General features: G+C 33.8%; 1 protein-coding gene and 1 long non-coding RNA gene across 3 annotated transcripts in view; one reads left to right on the top strand and one right to left on the bottom strand.

The window, feature by feature from the left end:
* LOC139975399 (uncharacterized) overlaps window positions 1–20401 on the top strand; it is a 69038-nt gene that overhangs the window by 18065 nt on the left and 30572 nt on the right. The window contains exon 3 of one of the 2 annotated variants that reach the window (XR_011795731.1): window positions 6885–7041. The exons of the other annotated variant lie outside the window; for it this stretch is intronic. This is a non-coding gene — a long non-coding RNA (uncharacterized lncRNA). Of the gene's footprint in view, window positions 1–6884; window positions 7042–20401 lie in introns of those variants that run through there. 2 annotated transcript variants of the gene reach the window in all.
* LOC139974965 (uncharacterized) overlaps window positions 14097–20401 on the bottom strand; it is a 32862-nt gene continuing 26557 nt past the window's right edge. The window contains exon 3 of the mRNA XM_071982533.1: window positions 14097–17242. Within this exon, the coding sequence (XP_071838634.1) occupies window positions 17150–17242 (93 nt within the window). The 3' untranslated portion in view covers window positions 14097–17149. The remainder of the gene's footprint in view (window positions 17243–20401) is intronic.

The raw sequence follows: 20401 nt of genomic DNA, 5'->3' as shown, positions 1-20401 counted from the left end.
GTTCTGTTCTGTTTTTTTCGTTTCTCTTAATGCGAAGAATAATTTCTTAGTCTCTCATTTCACTTTTCACTGCTTTTCAGATGGGAAGGCATGTTGGGATTGTCGGCTGTCAACTTTAATTCTTTTGGTTCAAGAATGTTATGATTATGGACAGATTTTGTCTTAAATATAAGTCATCTCCATGGAGAGAAGTGGTTTTTACGTAAAAGTTTATAAAGTGTCACTTAAGTCTTTAACTCACCTTGACAGGTCGCTAAATTTTAACATAACGTTCCATAAATTTATCAAATTGAAAATCATCAAATATTGAGGTAAATGTTTCTGATTATATATACAGTCTGTCTCGTCCTGCTTTGTTGACAAGTTTTTAAGAAAATGAAATTTGAATTGCAAGCAGGCGAACCAGAGAAGGCCAAATCTTTTGAATTTTAATAAAATATTCATATTTTTACATATGTTTCTGTCAGGTAATCTATAAGCACATTGAGGTTTTATCGCCGTCAAAAGTTGACTTTTTGGTGTAAAATGTTATTCATGTATGGAACAAAAATGAATACATTTTCCAAAAGAAGAAGGAAAGACATAAATTATCACTGAACAGATGTGATCTTTTGCTTTAAATTCTCTCTCTCTCCCTCTGGCCGTTTTGAGAACTTGTGATAAAAATATCATCAGTATTTGTAAGACACAGTAGAAATCTTCTTGTCCCCTCTCAATTTTAAATGAAAAAAGTGTGCAAATAAATTAAAAAACTATATTAAATAGAACGGTCTCTATAAAACGCTGTTTCTGACACCCAATGCATTCTGCTATTAGTCTTATCAAAAAAAAAATTTTTGTGGCGTTTGGTGAAAAAGTTTACTGTAATTTTGCCGAGAATTACTCAAAATAAGATTGTTATTCATCAAACTATACGACACCTTCTACACATTTTGTTTTTGCACCAAGTTCTGATAAATATTCCAATCATTATGAATTTGATAATCTTTTTCAACATCTCGTCACCTGGACATTTTTTCCACCTTCATATTGACATTAATGACATGAAAAACGAAAATATATTAAACTTTCAGATTTGCTTTTGTTTTCTGTATAGTATTTTTTTTTCTATAAATTTTATCCAAAGAGGACAGTATTATTTGTATTACAAAAGAAGGTGCCTTTTGAATATAAAGTCTGACTACAGAAAACACATTGACAAGTATATAAGTTAACATTACTTGAAAAGTTATCATATTTCTAGAATAAATCAAGATAACATTATTATAGGAAATGTAAAGCTTTTAAAGAACAAATGACATAAAATGGCATAACGGGTTTTCTGACAAAGATCCAATTACCTGGAGTGTGTGGGAGGGTTTAGTCATTCAGTCCAGCAATTCTCGAGGCAGGGAAAAGATATCGAGCAGTTGATTTTCAACTTAACAAATTTGAAGTATTTTTTCATCTCCATTTAACAGTGACATGGTTTGTCGATCTATCCTTATATATCCAGTTAAGTTTATCACCTTTCTCTCATGCGATGTAAAGCAACATTAACAACAGAATTACTGCGCAATGGATATTATGAAAGTCAGCATAAAAGAACTTTACAACAAAAAAACATCCATTAGCTAATATCCGGTTCCCATATTTTATTTCAAGGGCATGTAAACTGCTTTTAGCATGAAAAAATATTTTAAATTGAGAAAAATGATAAGAAAAATGAGATGCTGCAAAGTAATATTACCTTGACTGAAACAAGTGTTAATCAGAGTCTATACAATAAAAAAACATCAAAGTTCATTTTTAGGCCTAAAATTACTCTTTAACATATTAGTCAATAAGTAACTATTAAGATGTTACCCATGTGTTTTTATCTATTTTGTAATTTTGGTTCTGTTTGATGTTTATAAAGAGTTTATAAAAAGTGTTTAATACATGTACTTTTGGTTGCTTTGGAATAAAGTGAAGAAAATCCACTGTCTCGGATAAAAGTATAAATAGTAAATTTCCATTGATGGACGAACGAATGGATCGATGGATCGATATATCTAGAACGTGTTGCTATACAATGATGTATTTATAACTCCGACGTAATATATCTAAAAGTTCATCAGTTCAGACTAGGAAGAACATTTAAAATTCATAACTGTAAATATATTCAAATCGCACGAATGCATTATTCCAACTTGATGTCATAGCCACAGCTGTGTTAAATGTATACGCCTACATGTTATAAATGGTGGGAAAAGACGAACTTAACATCCAGGAAAGGCTGATGTACTTCTTCTTATAAAGTATCTCTCTCTCTCTCTTTACAACTGGAGGGTACTTTAATAACTAATGTATATGTATATATATGTTACCATCCGTTTATTGGAAATATCATTGTATAAATTTTCCCATGCTACCCTTAGGGACAACGTGTAACGGTAAATTAACTTTCTAGATATGAGTAAAATATATACTTGTAAAACACCTGTCGTGCTACATCACCCTTTCAAGAATCCGGAACGCTGAAAGTTATCATTCCCATATGCATGCCTCTTGTCTCTTGAAAATGCATAATAGTTGACAATTTAAATTTAAAGTGATGATTGTCCAAAATTTTGATTTTCATATAGACAAATATTGTGTACACGCTCTATACAATAAAACCACGTCTGCCACATATATACGCTGCACTAATCAATATTTAGAGTATAACAAAAGGCTTGAACAGATATTTTGTCTTTAACATTGAAAAAGAAGGAACAAATGTATTTTATTACTTGTTTTTTTTTGTATTGTTAATAGCGCTTAATCATTTAGACTACAAGTCAGATCACTGACTTAATGGAGCTAAAACTCAACCAACAATTTTAATTTGTTATTGTTAGAGATCATTGTTATTAACAACTTCTCGAAAGAGCTTAGGATACTTTGATTCCATATGGCTATTATGACAGGTTTTACCTTCTTACCTTCTTTCCATACACAAGATAGGAGACTTGATCAAGTCTAAAGATGACATCATCGAGCCGCAAGTGCTTCTAATATTTTTTTATTTTTTTATGTATCTCTTGTTGTTTTTCTGTCATGTAGAACGGGCTTTTACGTTTTTACGTTTAAACTTAAAAAAAAAATTTTTCGGATTTTTTTTATCATGGCCCTATTGAGCTGCCGTAGATTTTACTAATGCTGAATCTAAAATATTGTATCTCTTAACATGAACCTTACAGTGACATTGGTTTTAGGGTCAACAGTGGTGACCTACTTCCTTGTGAGATGTGGGAGGAAAAACACAGAGAAAGGGAAACGTTTTCAGATCCTAGTGACATTATGACGTCACAGGTTTACAAAATGACAGCTCCCAGATGAGACTTTAAAACTCAAGTATCTCCCAAACCTGCAAACGGAGTAAATCTCCTTTTACCTGTTTGGGGGACGGTGGGAAGGGGTGTGGGGGAAGGGGAGGTATTATTTTTTTTTTAAATGATGGTTATGTATATGTCCCCCTAGTGTAGACGACAGTTGCTTTGATTTCGTTTTGATATAATATTTCCACACTGCTTTAAAATGTCTACATTTGCTCTTAAAATCTTGAAGTTTGGTACATTAATCCTTTACTCCACGTATTTAACCATTGCGTAATGTTAACATTAGCCATATATAGTGGCATGGAAAACTAGCAAAACGCTCCCATTTTGTAAGAACCTCCGTAATGAGCTATTTCCAGGAAAATCTCGAGTCGTCCTCATATAAGACTGTTTCCTATGGAAGATGACAACTATATAGACGTACACAATCGTATAAATATATAATTCCAGTGGTAAAAATAACCCCCTATACTGCAGGTTATTAATAGAAAAGAGGGGGGGGGTACCAATACTTTTAGACTAAATGATTAGATAACATTATTGCAAAAATGGTTCGTGGGAAAAAAATCGTAGACGGACTACGAAATTGTGCAAAATATAATGACCAAGGGCTGTAGGCAATTTATAACATTTCTCGTAAAGAAAGATAGGCTGTGTGCATACATACTGTATGTATACATTTTTACTTTTTAAGAAAAGTCACCCAGGAAAGAACCTGGGCACGAAAACCGAACTACCGAACGACTGATCCGCTCTCAACCCCAGTCCCCGTGCATCGAGACTGTGACTGTGTGATCATCGTCAGGTGTGCATCACCATTCCCCTCGAAAGGGAACAGATACTACACATGATCTTAACCAAAAGGCCGAGAATTGTTCATGATATGAATCACATTGGGCTGCGAGAGCACAGCACAACCTGTGTTCATGATTGACACTAACAACAACACAGTAACGATAGATCGCTGTTGTGTAGCCTGCATGCAGTTTTCAACTGGTCAAAGTGCCTCTCGACAAAGCATTCGAACTTATATCTTCAAGTAGATTCCATTGGGATCAGGTACTTCCGACAGTGAATAAAACACTTGACAGGGGTTAAACAATGAACTCAATTATGAGATATGATATATAGGCCTAAAAATAACATAATAACATAATGACTTTTAATGGGACTTCATTTCTTATCCGTCCACTGATGTTTTAAACTGATTAATCATAAAACTAAGATCTCACGTTTTGTAAATGTTTATAAGATTGATTTTTCATTTTTAGTTTCTCCGAGAGTAATGACTTCGAATATCGTCTGTTTCCTTTGCGTAACAACAAATGAGACATGATAAGCCAATGGGCGGACTCCAACATTTTAAGAAAAGAGGAATGTCCCTGATGCTTACAAAGCGAAATCTCCTCCATATAGGGCCGAGGGGTGGGGTGGGGATGGGGGTTGTCTAGGAGCATCCTCCCCAGAAGAAATGAAAACTTGCTTGTATCATCTTTTGCATTTTTGTTTGAGGTTAACGTACAAAATAGAAGTACAAACTAGAAACATGATAAATGCCTTAACCCGCCCCCCCCCCCAAAAAAAAATACTAGGCCTTTCTTATAAAACTAGGTCCCTACATTATAGTGATAGCTCTCATGTTGCTTACACGATTACTTGCTCGATGGGTTCCAACATACAAATACATAAGTCAAACTTATTTCCAGAGTACGGTTCAATAACCACAAAAAAAATGTTGCAATCGCCTCAACCCACTCCCCCCCCCCCTCCACGGTTTCCACTGGCCGAGCATTTTAATCTTCCTCACCCTATAGCCTAGAATTCCTTATAGATTCATTATTATAAACAAGGCAGGCGTAAGAAAGCACGACAAATGTGGTTCTTCTAGAAACCCAACATACCCTAAAAACTCAATCGACACCTTTCTTTAGCAGACTAAAAGGACCTTGAATTTCTCTCCGGGTTTTCTTTTTATAAAATAGTACCGAATCCAGGACTTGAAGAAGATTTGACTTTAAACCCCTATAGTATATGGCACTACTTGGAAATAAAACAAGAGTTTTGCGTAAAAGGTACTCTTATGTTCTTGTTTTTATATTTGAAATCGATGAAGTGACATTTTATTGTTACGTTGAGAAGATGGGGAAAAAAAGGCCACAAATCAAACGCCCTGGGGAAGTTGTTGGAAAAGTGAAAACTTCAATAGCATAACACAGAAAATTCTTAGACTATATAAGCAGAGGGGACTTGCAAGGTAACGTTTGGTTGAGTATAATATCGTGGCTGGTCTTATTGGAAATTATTGCTGCATGACTTCTTTCATTTGCTAAAATTACTGATGAAATTACTACCCATTATTTACGTTCCAATTAATCTTTCGTCTCGCGAATTAACACCGTAACTAATCTATTACAACACCGAAACTAATCTATTACAATATATAATCTGCTACGTCAGAGAGGAATACAAGTTAATTTTATGATTATAGGCGTATTATTGTTTTCCATTTTTTTTCATTTGCAATTGGTATGAATTTGATGAAGTTACGATATCGTAATTATTGAGATCCTTATACCCTGTAACTAATAATCTTCTCAAAATATTTTGGCAATTTTCATAAGAATTTCTGTTTTGAAATAAACAAAGGCAGACCTAATGATAATTAGACTAGGAGAATTTTAATGTGCTTATTAATTACATGGCATATTTGGAGCGAGAGAGATATAGTTTTTTTCTTTACTAGATAATACTGATATTTGGAAATCGTCACCGCGATGAATAAAGAGAGGGTATTTGATGTTTTCCATTCGTTCTTTCTGTGTACATAACCAGCTGTATTGCTAGACATACTAAGTCAACGGTTGTATATCAATTTATATACTATATATGCAGTTTTTTAAAGTTTCATTTTGTCACAATGGACAACCAACATTTTTACTGATATCGTGGTAGTAAACAAAAATACATCGTGAAGATATTAGTATTACAAATATTAGGATTTAGCTGTTCAATCCTTAATTATGACTCACAAGAAACTGATCTCAAAGTTTACAACAAAAAAAAACATAAAAAAGTACACAAACACACAAAACAACAAGGAGAACATAAAGCGAAATGCTTTAACTTATTAATTGCCAGTGATCCGTCAATTAAACTTTGAAAAACACTATCGCCGGATACTCTGGCTAAAGAAGGGAGTCATTTAGTCTTCCTCATATTAGTTTCAAAATATGATAGTCTCAAGTCTCGACTTTTCCATCAAATAACTGATATTTAGTTAAATTTTTGTAAAATTAATGAAATATGTAAGTAATATGATAAGAAACACACATCTTTTCGTACATAGCATAAGCTAACTCTTAGGGTTGATTACAAAGGAATATTTTTCTTTTTAATTTTATGAAAGCCCTCTCTTAAAAGTGGCCTGGTTTCCATTCCACGAGTGACGTCATATATCTGCTTCCGGCTTTCAATTAATTCCGCAGAGGGTGGCAAATATTTATGATAAATATTGACATTTTTCTTCCCAATATCCATTTACAGCTGCCGGATAAATTAATCCTGCCTCGCTGCTGGTTAAGTCTTCCTGAGGGATTAAGAGAATTAACCTATGACCTCCATGGGATTGGATATCGGGGCTATTTTTTATTGGCGGTACCTTAAGTACTGTTGTGTATTGAATGGTTGTTGATTTCATTTATAGAACTCATGATGGCTTGAAGCAGAAAAAAAAAGCATTCTATTTATATGGTTTCTAACATCCTATCGCGATTTCCTTACTTATCCAAACGATTTAAAATTGTTGAGGTATAAGCGGGATGCGATCATCATTTAACAGATTTCTCGGCACACAATTACTCACTACATTCGAAATTGTTCTGTGTGTGCGTGCGTGCGTGTGTATGTATGTGTGAAGATCACGTATCTCTTGATGCGATGTGACATTTAATGCTGAAGTATAGACACGTGGTCAAATTTACTTTTTCAAGGACCGATTTTTTTCAGACATAAATGCTGTGGCCTCCCAACTGGGTTTTGAGGCAAACAAGGCAGAAATTTGTGTTTCCATTAGAATCCTGGTCCACAGAGAGTGTGTATAAACAAGTGTAAGGACAAACGATTCTTCGTAAGGTTCTGATGCACAACTTTTTCAATTTCGTGTTTAAATTTTCCTGTACCTTAAAATAGGGAATGTACTATATTATAAGGTTCCTTCAGAGATCTTCCGTAACATTTGAGATCTGCTCATATTTCTCACTTTTACCCAAATCTCTCCTTTGTGTTCACTAAGTCTTATACATCGGGGTGGGGTGGGGGTGGGGCCCTAGGTCCCGGGCCCGGACCTCGTTACATGTTAAAGGATCACGTGAGACCAGTCACGATGTACGGGGACTGGATTAGGAAAAAAAAACATCACTTTTTCGTAATAGTATAACGGTCTTTTTACAACAAATTTCGCAGAGTACGAAAGTAAAGTGTATCTACTCACCCTTCCCATCCCCATCCCTAAAAAAGGTAATTCTACAATGGAAGCCTATATATATACTGAGAATACCGTGACTTTAAAAAATTGTTACCGAGATGTAATCAGGATAGCTTACTTAAGCTAAAATTGTCCACAAAACCTAACTTCGTACCCTATAATCAAACCCACGACAGGATGTCAAACAAACCGTGCCGGAAATGTAGAAATGTACACGTCCAAAAGAGGTGGTTTCCACGCAAGAAGTTGTTAAAGTTGTTGTTAATATATATCGTGGCCTAATGAGACTGCCCTGCATGGGAGCTTGTTAGGACTTGACATATCATTTTAACAATTCATTGATTTAGTAAGATTCACTGCATAGTGCCAAATCGATATTGCTAACACCAAGAGGCGTACTACGGGGGTTATGCTTCATGGAGTAATGGAATGGGTGGTTTCTAAGAAGTACGGTCAATATCTATCCGTTGAGACATGGAAGTATTTTTCTGACCATGCAGTGGCGGATAAGGGGTTTCTTGGTAGAGGGGGCCCGGGGGGGGGGATATATAGAGATTATAACCGAAATAGGGGTATAAAAGACACCCCATTACACACATAGAACACATGTGTAAATAGACTGTAAAACTTAAAAGTTTCGTACCACAGTAAAAGCTGGATCGTGCTATAAATCGGTAGCATTTGCTATTTCCCTATCGTTGGCGGTTTTCGCTTGTAAAGCTGATAACCGAGAAATATTAACATATTGGTCATTCGGAATAATCGACCAACGTTTAGTAAAACTAAATATATATTGGTTAGAGTTATGGCTGTAAGGTAATTACAACAAATGTATTGATTATTATCATGATCTCATTCAAAGGTTCTGATTAGTTATTCAAGTTCAAAGAGAGAGACGGAGAGAGGGAGGGAGAGAGTGAGAGAGGGTGCGGGGGTTTGGGGGGGGGGGGGGTTGGGGGATTGAAATGTTAACTAACGACTCATTTACTGCAAACAACCTTTGTGGGTAAAAGGGGGCCTATAAACCAGTTTGCGGACCTGATGATTCGATCCTAAAATAGTTCTTCTGATGCAAACGGAAACAAACAGAAACAGACGAAGTACAGACAATTTAATTGGTCAATTTAATAGTAAACATTTGACAGAACGAATGACATGTTCATAAGAGGATTAATAATATGAAAGAGGTACAAGATATAACTCGATTTCAGTAACTCAAGGAATGAAATATTCTTGAATGATGCCTTAAACGACTGTAACCAGGTTTGTACATGCAATACTCCAAAATGTGTTCCATATATCTTAGGTCGTGTCAAAATAGCCCTCTAAACCATCGATTTTGCATGAAATTCAGTTACCTTACTAACCGTAAATGACATTTCCGGAAAGGATAGTATTCTATTAAAATGATTGTTCGTTGGAAGGTTGGACGGAAGATTATTAACCATTTTTTTAACCGTCGAACGTTCATCGCGTTGTTTTCTTTTCATGGTCCAAATCAATATGTAATATGGCAATCCCTTCCTCTTCTCTGATCATCCATCCTCCTACACTAGTATCTGCCTCTGTGACACTCTCTTTCTCATCTTCTTCTTTTAGAATCCTGCAAAGACTTTTGCTTGAAATGGCCTCTAAGATGCTTAAGGCGATTAAATTAGGACAGCCGTCAAACTGTATTTAGGACTTTTTAACCGAAAATTTATCAAATTACTCTTATGCGGTAAAATCGAGAGTTTGACTAGTCTACACGTAGACGTATACGAACATCTAATCTTTAGATGTACAGACATTTCTCTAAAGTTTACCGCGTAGATAGTTTATCTATCTTCTTCTTCTTTTTCTTTTTGGGCTATAAATGCTTAAGAAATTCTAGCTTGTTTTTGCAATATTCGGTATCAGTTTCGACCATCCTAGCGACTGACTGTGTCATCCTTGCTTATCGATCTAAAAAGATCTTATTCAGTTAATGGGCCTTTTTTCTTATTTTCTGCTGTTATAGCTGACAAATCCTATTTAAAGTATTTTGTCGAGTTTAGCTTAGTTTCAGCTTTTTTTTCGCCTTCTTATTTTAAAAGTATAAACAGAAACTCCAGCCAAAATCTTTAGCCTTATGTGATTGATATCATTGTTGTTATAACAACTCCCTCAATATGGTGCTGTGGAGGCTGTGATCCTATTAATCAATATAATATCATTATTGTTGTGATAGTTGCATTCTTTCTCAGTATTTTAGATTAATATATGCAAAAACTCGTTACAAAAATTAATAATAATAATAAAAAAGAAGGATAGAAAATGTAAGCAAATGTGGCTTGATAACATCATTTTTAGACAATTTGCTAAAGTCTCCAGCTCTGTATTATATCAATTTAACCGGACTGGTTTGTTCTTAAATGTTTAGGGCGGCTTTTGCGACATATAATCTATCATATGATTTGAATTATTTGATGGTTTAATATTATGTATGTCTTTCTTTCATCATGTAAACCCAGGGGTTCCCTAACTGGGGTGCATGAACCCCCAGGGGGTGCATGAGTCCATCCCAGGGGGTTCGTGAGACGTTTCTGAAAGTCAAAACTAGAGTACTATTTGTTGAACTAAAATTTGATATATCATTTAATTTAGTAATGTACAAAAGTCGTACCTATCGACAACTCTTTTCGCGTTCCATACGCATATGTTGCCATAGTAGTACCGTACAGTGCATGTGATAAATAACTGAATTATGAAACAGACACAGGCCGCATGAATTTGGTGAAGTTGGTGTACGCATGACAGTACGTCGTGAATGATAAAGAGCTGATCTGATCTTAAAGTTTCGATATAAATATTGGTTCATTTCTTGCTTTTGTTCATTACAATATTACACTATGTACTTGATCTTTTACGCAGCACTGTTATGTGTATTATAGTATAATAATGACTCAGATCGTGTCTCGAAAAGATGGGGGTTCGTGGACAGCTCTGACATCCACAGGGGGTTCGTGGGGGGATAAAGTTAGGGGAACCCTGATGTAAACTATATAGGACAAATGATAGCATTTGATCAAGCTTTGTGTTATCCAGTGTGTTGTCTCATTTTCAAAATAGTGGATTAAGACAGAAAGGATTTTGTTGGAAGGGTGATGTAGTATATACTGAGAGAAGGATTAGAACAAGCACTTTACTTTTTGCAAAAGTTTCATAAATCGGTAGATTAGAAATTAATACAGAAGTAATATTTTTAGTATATTACAGCGTCGAACACCATTGCATTATTATCATGCAACGAATTATTACACACACAAAAAAAGAAACTTAGTTCATCTCAACGAAAGCCAGACGATATTTACATGATTGTTACATTTCATTAAACTGGAAACGACAGGCAAAGTTTCATGGTTAGTAGGCTGTTTTTCTTTTCTCGGTGAGACGCCAATACTTTCATTAAGCTCAATTGAGTAAACGAATTAATCACGTTAGCTCATCGATTGTTGAGGGATCCAGGATGTAGACTCAACTCCCACAAATGTGTTACATTGTGAGGTCCATAACATCGAAATAGTACTAATATCAATAGAAACAGCCATGACGTCATCTGCCATCGGCTGCAAAGAGGTCCCATGGATGATGTACTGACTTTAAGAAAACACATTATACCCATATGTATCTGAAGACGATGCTTTCTGCGTACATGTAGAGTCTCGTTCATGATCTATGTGAAACTGAGGGGGAGGGGGGGGGGGGAGGCGCGCAAAGAAAATGACACATTAGCAGGCCCTTACAGGTTACAAGTATCATTAAACATATGTCGTCCAGTACCATAGAATCACTGAATCTGTCTTAACACAGTTATGTTAAAGATGATACAATTTGCTCATGTAAAGACAATTGTATTGTGATTATATATATATATATATATATATATATATATATATATATATATATATATATATATATATATATATATATATATATATGTATATGTATATGTATATGTATATGTATATGTATATGTATATATAAATATATATGTATATGTATATGTATATATATATATATATATATATATATATATATATATATATATATATATATATATACTGATTCATGCTGACGACATAACTGTCTGTTGAATATTCCTTCATTTTTGTTTTATAAATACTTTATCACATTTTAACATTGGTTTTGAATTTGTTCCATTCTAACGTCCGCCTACTTTCTATTGTCCAATTGAAGCGCTTTCCATTTCTAGAGATAAAGCAAACATTTTAAGTGGCAAGCTTTTTATAGCCGGATCAAGTAATCCGAAAATATCGCAATATAATTTGATAACCTGTGGCATCAATTTCACATCGATTCTAAATTTCTTCCTAAGATGTGACGTTTGTTTACAATTACTACGTTTATTACCTGTTTATTTGTAAGGCCAGAGGGCCAGTAATATGAAGAATATAGAGTATTAAAGACCCGTCAAGGCTCAAATATACTGGAACACACAGGAAGTCAAACCCTCGCTTCGATCAGGTAGTGAAATTTGACATCTCGTCATTTTCAAATAAGTTGTAATAGCTAAATACTTGTATATCCTTGACATGACCTTGTTCTCAGTAATCATTTTCATTGTATTTGTAGTATTGTAGAATTTTTTCGAAAACATTTTGATCACTTGATTCAAGAGAGTTTTAGCTTCTTATAACCAGAGGATTGGCTCATTGGCATATCTTATATTTATGTTTCTCTTCTTTGTTAAAGTAGGATGCTTTTTTTGTTTTTTTTCTCTCGAGAATGTTACAAAATTGTGATAAGCATTATAGATTCAAAATTCACAATTGGTCAAAATTCATATGAATACCTTTTAACTGTGATAAATTCGTCACCTGAGCACTGTTTTATGTAATAACGGTATGAAATATGAATGATACTAGTGTTAATGCGTACTGGAATCATTGTGGCGGAGTGGTATGGACTTAGGTCTCTGACACGATGATTGAGTCCCAAAAGGTAGAAACCAGACGTGAAATGGAAATTTTTCTGGTGTGTTGATCTTTAATAAATTATTTAGATCTCTGTCATACCACTTGCTTACAAATTCATTTCATAAATACGGCTTGGATTGCCTCTTAAAGTGGTGATAATGTGTACGTTGTCAGATTCCAAAGCACCAGGGCGTGTATTCCGTACGATATTAACACGTTCGTAATACACTCTCATTGTTAGTTATAGAAAGATTATGCTTTCCAATATATAGTTATGTATAATATATTCCAATTTGAGGCGATACATATATTCTTACCCTTGATATTGCCAGATTATGATAATGCTTGCTGTGCTGTCAGTATTGTAGATTGACATATTTTACATACACTAGCTTGAAAAATTTACTGTTGACTCTCTAATAGCGTTGGGGATTGGCTTCATTCAATAATATAATAAGTTTGTCCGTTGTGAGAACAATGAATTATGAAACTTCACTAATTATTCTCTCGCTACCAGCATAACACTAAAAATGAATTCAAAATGTACGGATTTATTAATAATGTTATACAATTTTATAGAAGGATGTTAAAACTGTCCACAAGTTCATTTTTTCATTGCCAAATTAAAGTCTACTCTTGAAGGAAGTTAATTTAGCAAAATAAATTGTAATTTAAGTCTTTCCTTTCTCCTTTTGATTTACAACTTGGACACAAGACATACGACGCATGTTAATATCAAATGGATTCTGGTATTTTTTTGTCATCATAACTCACTGAGAGATATTATCTATGCATGTTTATGTCCAGTAGGGGTTCCCTAACTGGGGTGCATGAACCCCCAGGGGGTGCGTGAGTCCCTCCCAGGGTGTTCGTGAGACGTTTCTGAAAGTCAAAACTAGAGTTCTTTCTGTTAAACTAAAATCTGATATATCATATAATTTAAGCAATGTACAAAAGTCGTACCTATCGACAAAATCTTTTCGCGTTCCATACGCATATGTTGCCATAGTAGTACCGTACCATGCATCTTTTACGAAGCACTGTTATGCGTATTATAGTATAATAATGACTCAGATCGTGTCTCGAAAAGTTGGTGGTTCGTGGACAACTCTGACATCCACAGGGGGTTCGTGGGGAGGGGATAAAGTTAGGGAAACCCTGCTGTACAGTGTGCACTCATGTGTGTTTCAGTGCTTTGACAAAATCGAATTCAACATAGAGAAATCCAATACTCAAAACATCGGCGGCGGATCTGAAAACTTTCTTTTTAAATAGTTGGACACAAATCGAATATTGACGCATGACAATTTCAAATAGATTCTTGTATTTATTTCTCATCGTGATACACTGAGAGAAAGTTAATTATTTCAAGGATGAATCAAATGAATATAATTATACATAACTGAATATGAAATTGAATTATTTGAAACATTTTAGGGATGGTCTAAATTGGAAACAAAATATAAATCTCTTCTTAGGTGGTGTAAATAATAAAATACAGGGTTACATGACATTTATCTATTCATGTTTTTATCAATTTTTCTGAAATGTTCTTTAAGTAGATTATGTTAAATGGCGCTTCTGATTATCATAAAACAAAGTACAACCGTATTCATTTTAATAGAATAGGTCTACGTGAACGGGATACGTCATGTATACAACATGGAACATTGTCATGTTTACTCTCATTAATATGCACACTGAAATGAATATTCATGAAATGTAATATTGTTAGTATAGTCAGCATGTATATATATATATATATATATATATATATAAATATATATTATATATGTATATATATATATTATTACAAATATATATTCATAATTACATGTTACGGAGAAGAGCGATTCACGAATCCTTTGATAACTTCTATACAGCTACGTAAGATAATATGAATATCCACGAGCCCCTATCGTGGAATATTAAATTTACCTTCAACGTCACATGTTTTAATATGAACTAAGACATAGTCAGCATTTATATATATATATATATATATATATATACATATATATATAAATATATATTATATATATATATTATTACAAATATATATTCATAATTACATGTTACGGAGAAGAGCGATTCACGGATCCTTTGATAACTTCTATACAGCTACGTAAGATATTATGAATATCCACGAGCTCCTATCGTGGCATATTAAATTTACCTTCAACGTCACATGTTTTAATATGAACTAAGACACATAATCAAAAGTCATTTTCAAGACGTGTTCAAATGAGAATTGGAAAGAAAACAACTCCACAGATATTTCTCTCGCCGGTTATACTTGCTGTTCGTATTTCAATGTTCATGTGACATGTACATGCAATGACTCTCAAATGTTTAATCTAGTTCAAACTAACTTAGAGAGCACCTCGTTGGTTGAAGAATAAAGGTTAATTAAGTTGTATTGTTACTGTTCTAACGATTTCTTTAGTTTTACAGTGCGTCACATTACGCAGACACATTATGGACATGACGTCATCTATATATGAAAACTCACATTACGTTATGAGACATTTTAAATTCATATCATATTCATATTCATATATATATGTACTGCTGGAATCGTTGAAAATGTTCTTCGATGTATGAGTCAGGATTTTATTTCAAACCAAGCAACCGGACTACTCGGATTCTTGTCAAAACTTTTGGTTGTATTCAGCAGTATCTACGTTTGAAACAGGACATTGAAACCATGCTAGAGGAATGTCCAAATTTGCGTCACTCAGACAATTTAAACGAACAATGTTTAACGAGGACAACATAAAAATGTCTTTTAGCTATATAAAACATATTCTCATACGTTTCATCACTTTTTTTCCACATTGGCCTTGATATTGTGAGAAAAACAATTGTCTTAAGTTTGGCATAATTTCTTCAAATAGACAATTTCCTGTTGAGCTGGAAACATCATTTAATTCTTAATGAAACTATTTTCCGTTATACAAAAATGCCTTGGATATTTGATATCGGAAATATTTTCTCTTTTTGGTTGTTGATAAATATGGAACTCAAGCATTTCTTTAAAGCTATTTAAGATTGGCTGATAGCAAGACCTATTTATGAAAATGTTATTTCGTATTGAAAAATATTATTCAGGATTAGAGATAATGAGTTTTGTAGGTGAATCATCAAAAACCGATTTGCGTAAACCAGGTCAATTCCACTTTCCAATTTTGATGACATTTCGATCTAACTTTCGCAAAGTTTTTGAAGTGAAATAAGACAACAAAGAGAAAACAAAACAAAAATAACAAACACAACGTTCTTATGGTTGGACAAGTTTAAAGCAAATGAAAAATGCAAATTGATTCTTTTATAATGTTGAATATGCAAAGCAGATGAATATTTATACTTTCATAATGTTGAATATGTAAAGAAGATGAATATTCAATGAGTCGGAGAGTCATTCGTAATATACTGTATTAGAAGTGCGTTACGTCTGTGTTTTTGTTTACCCGTGCAGATGGAAAATCATGAGAATATTAGAAACTGACAAAGGGCGAATTGCGTCTTGTACGGTCTCTTATTATCTGAATGAATCGCTCTACAAGACCAGTGTTTTCAGAAGAAACAGGGAATCTGTTTTCCTTTATTGCTAAGACCTATACAGCGCTAAATGATATTTCTCAATAACCAATTGTATCAGCAAATTTATGACCGAGAGATGAAGTACGAAAGATGTTAGCCTTTCGATGTTGGTTACAACCGACGTTGTATACTGTTTGTCGTTTTATATAAGCATTTGTTATTATTATTATTATTATTATTATTATCATTGAATACCAATTTCGTTGTTTAATTCGTGAAGTGAATATCATACAAACAAAAGAACAGAACACATTTTAACAGTGTTTCAAGGTTTTACGTTTTTTTTATATCTTTGGTGTTCATAAAGCTAATATTTGAAAACAAATTCATATTTCATCTGAAACCGCATATATTCCAAACAATTAACTATCGATATAAGGGTCTATAGTGTTCTTTAGATAAATCGTTTCTACATTAAAGTACTTCCAAAGTATGTATTATTAATGATGAGATATCGAGCTGTACCTAACATGCAGATATGCAGATATATATTACATATTTGGTTAGGTGTTTACTATAATCATTATCGCCGTAAATAACAATACATCTGCTAGTATGTATTAAGCGACTGCAAATAGAACAGAATTTAACCTTTGACCCCTCTTTAGCTGATTCATACAAATGACGTAGAAGCCTCCCTTTCCCCTTTTCATTGGATCGGTGTTGGTTGCTAAGGCTGTCAATCATAGCGCCACCTCTCCGCACTCTGCTCGTATTTTATATACGCGCGCGCTATCGTAGTTTTACTGAGAAGACATGTTGTATCACACCACGTCACGTGACCTGTCTGATGATTCAGTTTGATACGAGGCTGGTAAATCGAGAGAAGCGCCGCCATTTTCATAGTAAGCCCTTGCCTGTTGACAAACAAGAAGAAAAAAATTGTTAGTTTTAATATGTTCACTTTTAATATTCAGCCTGGTTATATAAAGCAAACCAAAAAACGAGTAAAACAGTTCCACTTCTCTTTATAACCAAAAGCTTTATAGAAAATTCTTGAAGCTCTATCTTGGTAAACAGAAACGGAAAAAAAAAAGGAATTGCTTTTTGTTACAATACACTAAGTTAATATTGTTATATCCTCTCCTCTTTGTGTGTGATTGAAATGCCTTTTTTTCACGATTCTACGATAGCTTTGGTAAGTACGTTACCACACTGTAATCTTTTCAATTAACATAAAGTTATATGTTATGTGTATAGTTCTATCCAATCAGCAAAACTGAAATTGTTCACTTCAGCTAAAAACCTTAAAAAGTCGTGAAATTATTGCAAATATTATGGAGTTGAAGTGAGCAATAGGCTATATATTTTCCTGAGATGAGATACAATTTTAAATTGGACTTTATATTAATGAAGAGAATATTATTAAATAATATAACGTCAAAAGTTCACGAAGTATTCGGTGAATTTTAATATGTAATCAGTAATCAAGTCTAATGGATGAAATGATTTAACTGTCATAATAATTCTTAGTTTCTTCTTGTTTTTTTATCATATTATTACTACTTTATTTTTGTCATTTGATGCGTTCTTAAAAATGTTTATATCCGTTATCAGAATTTGCAAAGTAATATTCGAATATTTTCCGCTGTCGTCACAACAAGGGTGTTAATTTGTTTTCCTTGATAATAATGACGAGAACATTTTGTCCCTGTCTTGTTTTGCTAAGCAACGTCTTGGCGTATTTTAGCCTTCAATTAAAGATTGTTACTTGATCCAAAAATCAATACTCCCCACATGTTAATGGTGAGTTCTTATCTTCACTACTAGAATTAAAAAAAAAAAATATTTGAAAAAAAAAACGAAATAATCTAACAAATCAGATAAAGAGATATATTTCTTAAATAAAGAAAAAAAATTGTATGAGCTCACAATTAATGGTGCATGAATTTATGTACTTTGAACTAGGAAATGTCATTAAGAAATATTAACCTTTATATATTGAATGCTTTTAGTGAAATATTCAAATAAATATCGTTTTCTCTAATCGGAATTATCTAGCTGACTGCATATCTAAATATAGTTTTTAAATTTTAATAGCTATATGACAGTTGATTGTTGATTAACCTTTTGTATGGGTTTTACAGAACACGAATACTTTCTACGAAACTTGAACCGTGGTGACAAAGTGGTCCCCCCGCCCCCACACCACTGTCTATGTTAGGTGTTGCGGTGGCATTGATTCGACAGACAATGAATGTGCCGTTATTAATTAAATGTTGTTGTTGATCGGAGATCTATTTCGTTTATTACTCAGTCTCTTTTCGTTATTTGTTGGGTCTGTTAAAAATTGTCCGACAGCATGAGTGTAAGTTTGACAAAGCTGGAAGAGTCTCTGAAAATTAGCCTCAGAATATATTAAGGTATTGTATCACTTGAGAAAAGGGATGGGCAGTTATTGCCAGGGACGTAATGTGGGGGGGGGGGGGGAGTGGGAAGGGTTATAGCCTGCCACTTTTCTGCAAAATTTGCTTGATAAAACACCAAGCAAGTAATCGCTTTGTTTCCTCAAACGTCTTTTAAGTGTCATTGCCGCGGTTAAAGCATGAATGACCAGTTTTGCTTTTGGGTTCACCGGCCTAAGAAAGTGTCAGCCGTGTGGTTAGTTCAAGTCACACGAATGTTTGAAGATAATACACATATTATAGAGGAATTGTCTTATCGTTTTAATACATTTATGCTTGAGGTTTGGGTATCCAATGTGCATTGCTTGATCAGTTTGTACTGTGAAAATAAGAGACAGCAATTAATCAGTAATGTACTAAAGTGTGTTATAACACCGTAACACATGTAAGACCTGTTAGCAGATGCAACAGTAGAAGAAAATTACTAACAGATGAATTAATTACTCGAAGACTGTTTCAACTATAATGACTGGTTAGGAGTCTAAACAACTCTCCCTATGTTTGACTAGTAAGTAAACATTGTAAAGAATTGTTCAATTGTTCAAATTGCAGATTTTTTAAGTGTTTAGCAATAAAGTGTCATCCACTTTCTGTTAAAATGTGGACGAAATTATTCGGCGGAACCTTTAGAGTAGACTGTTTAGTCCAGTCAATTATTATGAATTGGATTGTGTGTTTAGTACTTTCTGTTTTGTAAGTCCTTCTCAGTAGCAACTGGTCATAGAAAATGTAACACATGTTAAGAATTGATAACACACATCAGCTTTAACTGATAAACTCACCTTAACCATTGTTTTAACTGATAAAGCCATGAGTATTGGCTGTATTGGAAATACTCATTCTCTTACACTTAAGTTGACTATAGTAAACTAGCTTAGTCAAAACCAAAACATTCATTAAGGGCTCAAGCATTTTCCCAAAAACTTCCAATATTTTTGGATCAAAATTGCGCTCAAAAATAGTCACCCTTTCCCTCTGAATCGTGGACGATGCGATTATTTCAAAGCCTACTTGCTAGAATTTACGCAAGATTATATTCTGTACCATTTATGTTCTCACACAGGTGTTACGGTATAATTGAGTCCAATTAACCTTTTGATTGAACCCTTCATATCCTAAAAATGTCGCCCTTTTCTTTGCGTGGAAAGAGCATCCTTCTTTTTCTTCTGTTTTTGCGAGTCCATGTCTTCCATATATATCACTTTAGCTATTTTAAATGGATCTTGAATTATTCTCCAATATTTTTTATCGATTATGAAGAAATGTTGGTGCGTCAAAGATGATTGATTTTCACACTTTATTATTAGTACCTTCGTAGCTATTTAGAGAGTTTCTAAATCGATTCAGATAAAGTTTATAACAATGTCTAAACCGGTTTCTTTGTTTGTTTTTCTATTCTTGGTTTTACGAATTTCTCCTGAGACAATCCCACATTTTCCGGTTGACATCTTTACATCCGTTGAAAGTACACAAACACCAAAAATTGGCTTGTACAAGGTGGATAACGATTTTGAGCAGTGTATATATGAAAGGAGCACTATATAAATAAGGTAAAACAAATAACAGGATGGAAAAGAGGATGATTTTCAAAGAGAGTTATCATTCATAATT

Source organism: Apostichopus japonicus, chromosome 10 (assembly GCF_037975245.1).
Source record: "Apostichopus japonicus isolate 1M-3 chromosome 10, ASM3797524v1, whole genome shotgun sequence".
NCBI classification, from domain to species: domain Eukaryota; kingdom Metazoa; phylum Echinodermata; class Holothuroidea; order Aspidochirotida; family Stichopodidae; genus Apostichopus; species Apostichopus japonicus.
The sequence above is the reverse complement of the archived record's forward strand: the minus strand, read 5'-3'. Positions and strand labels throughout refer to the sequence as shown.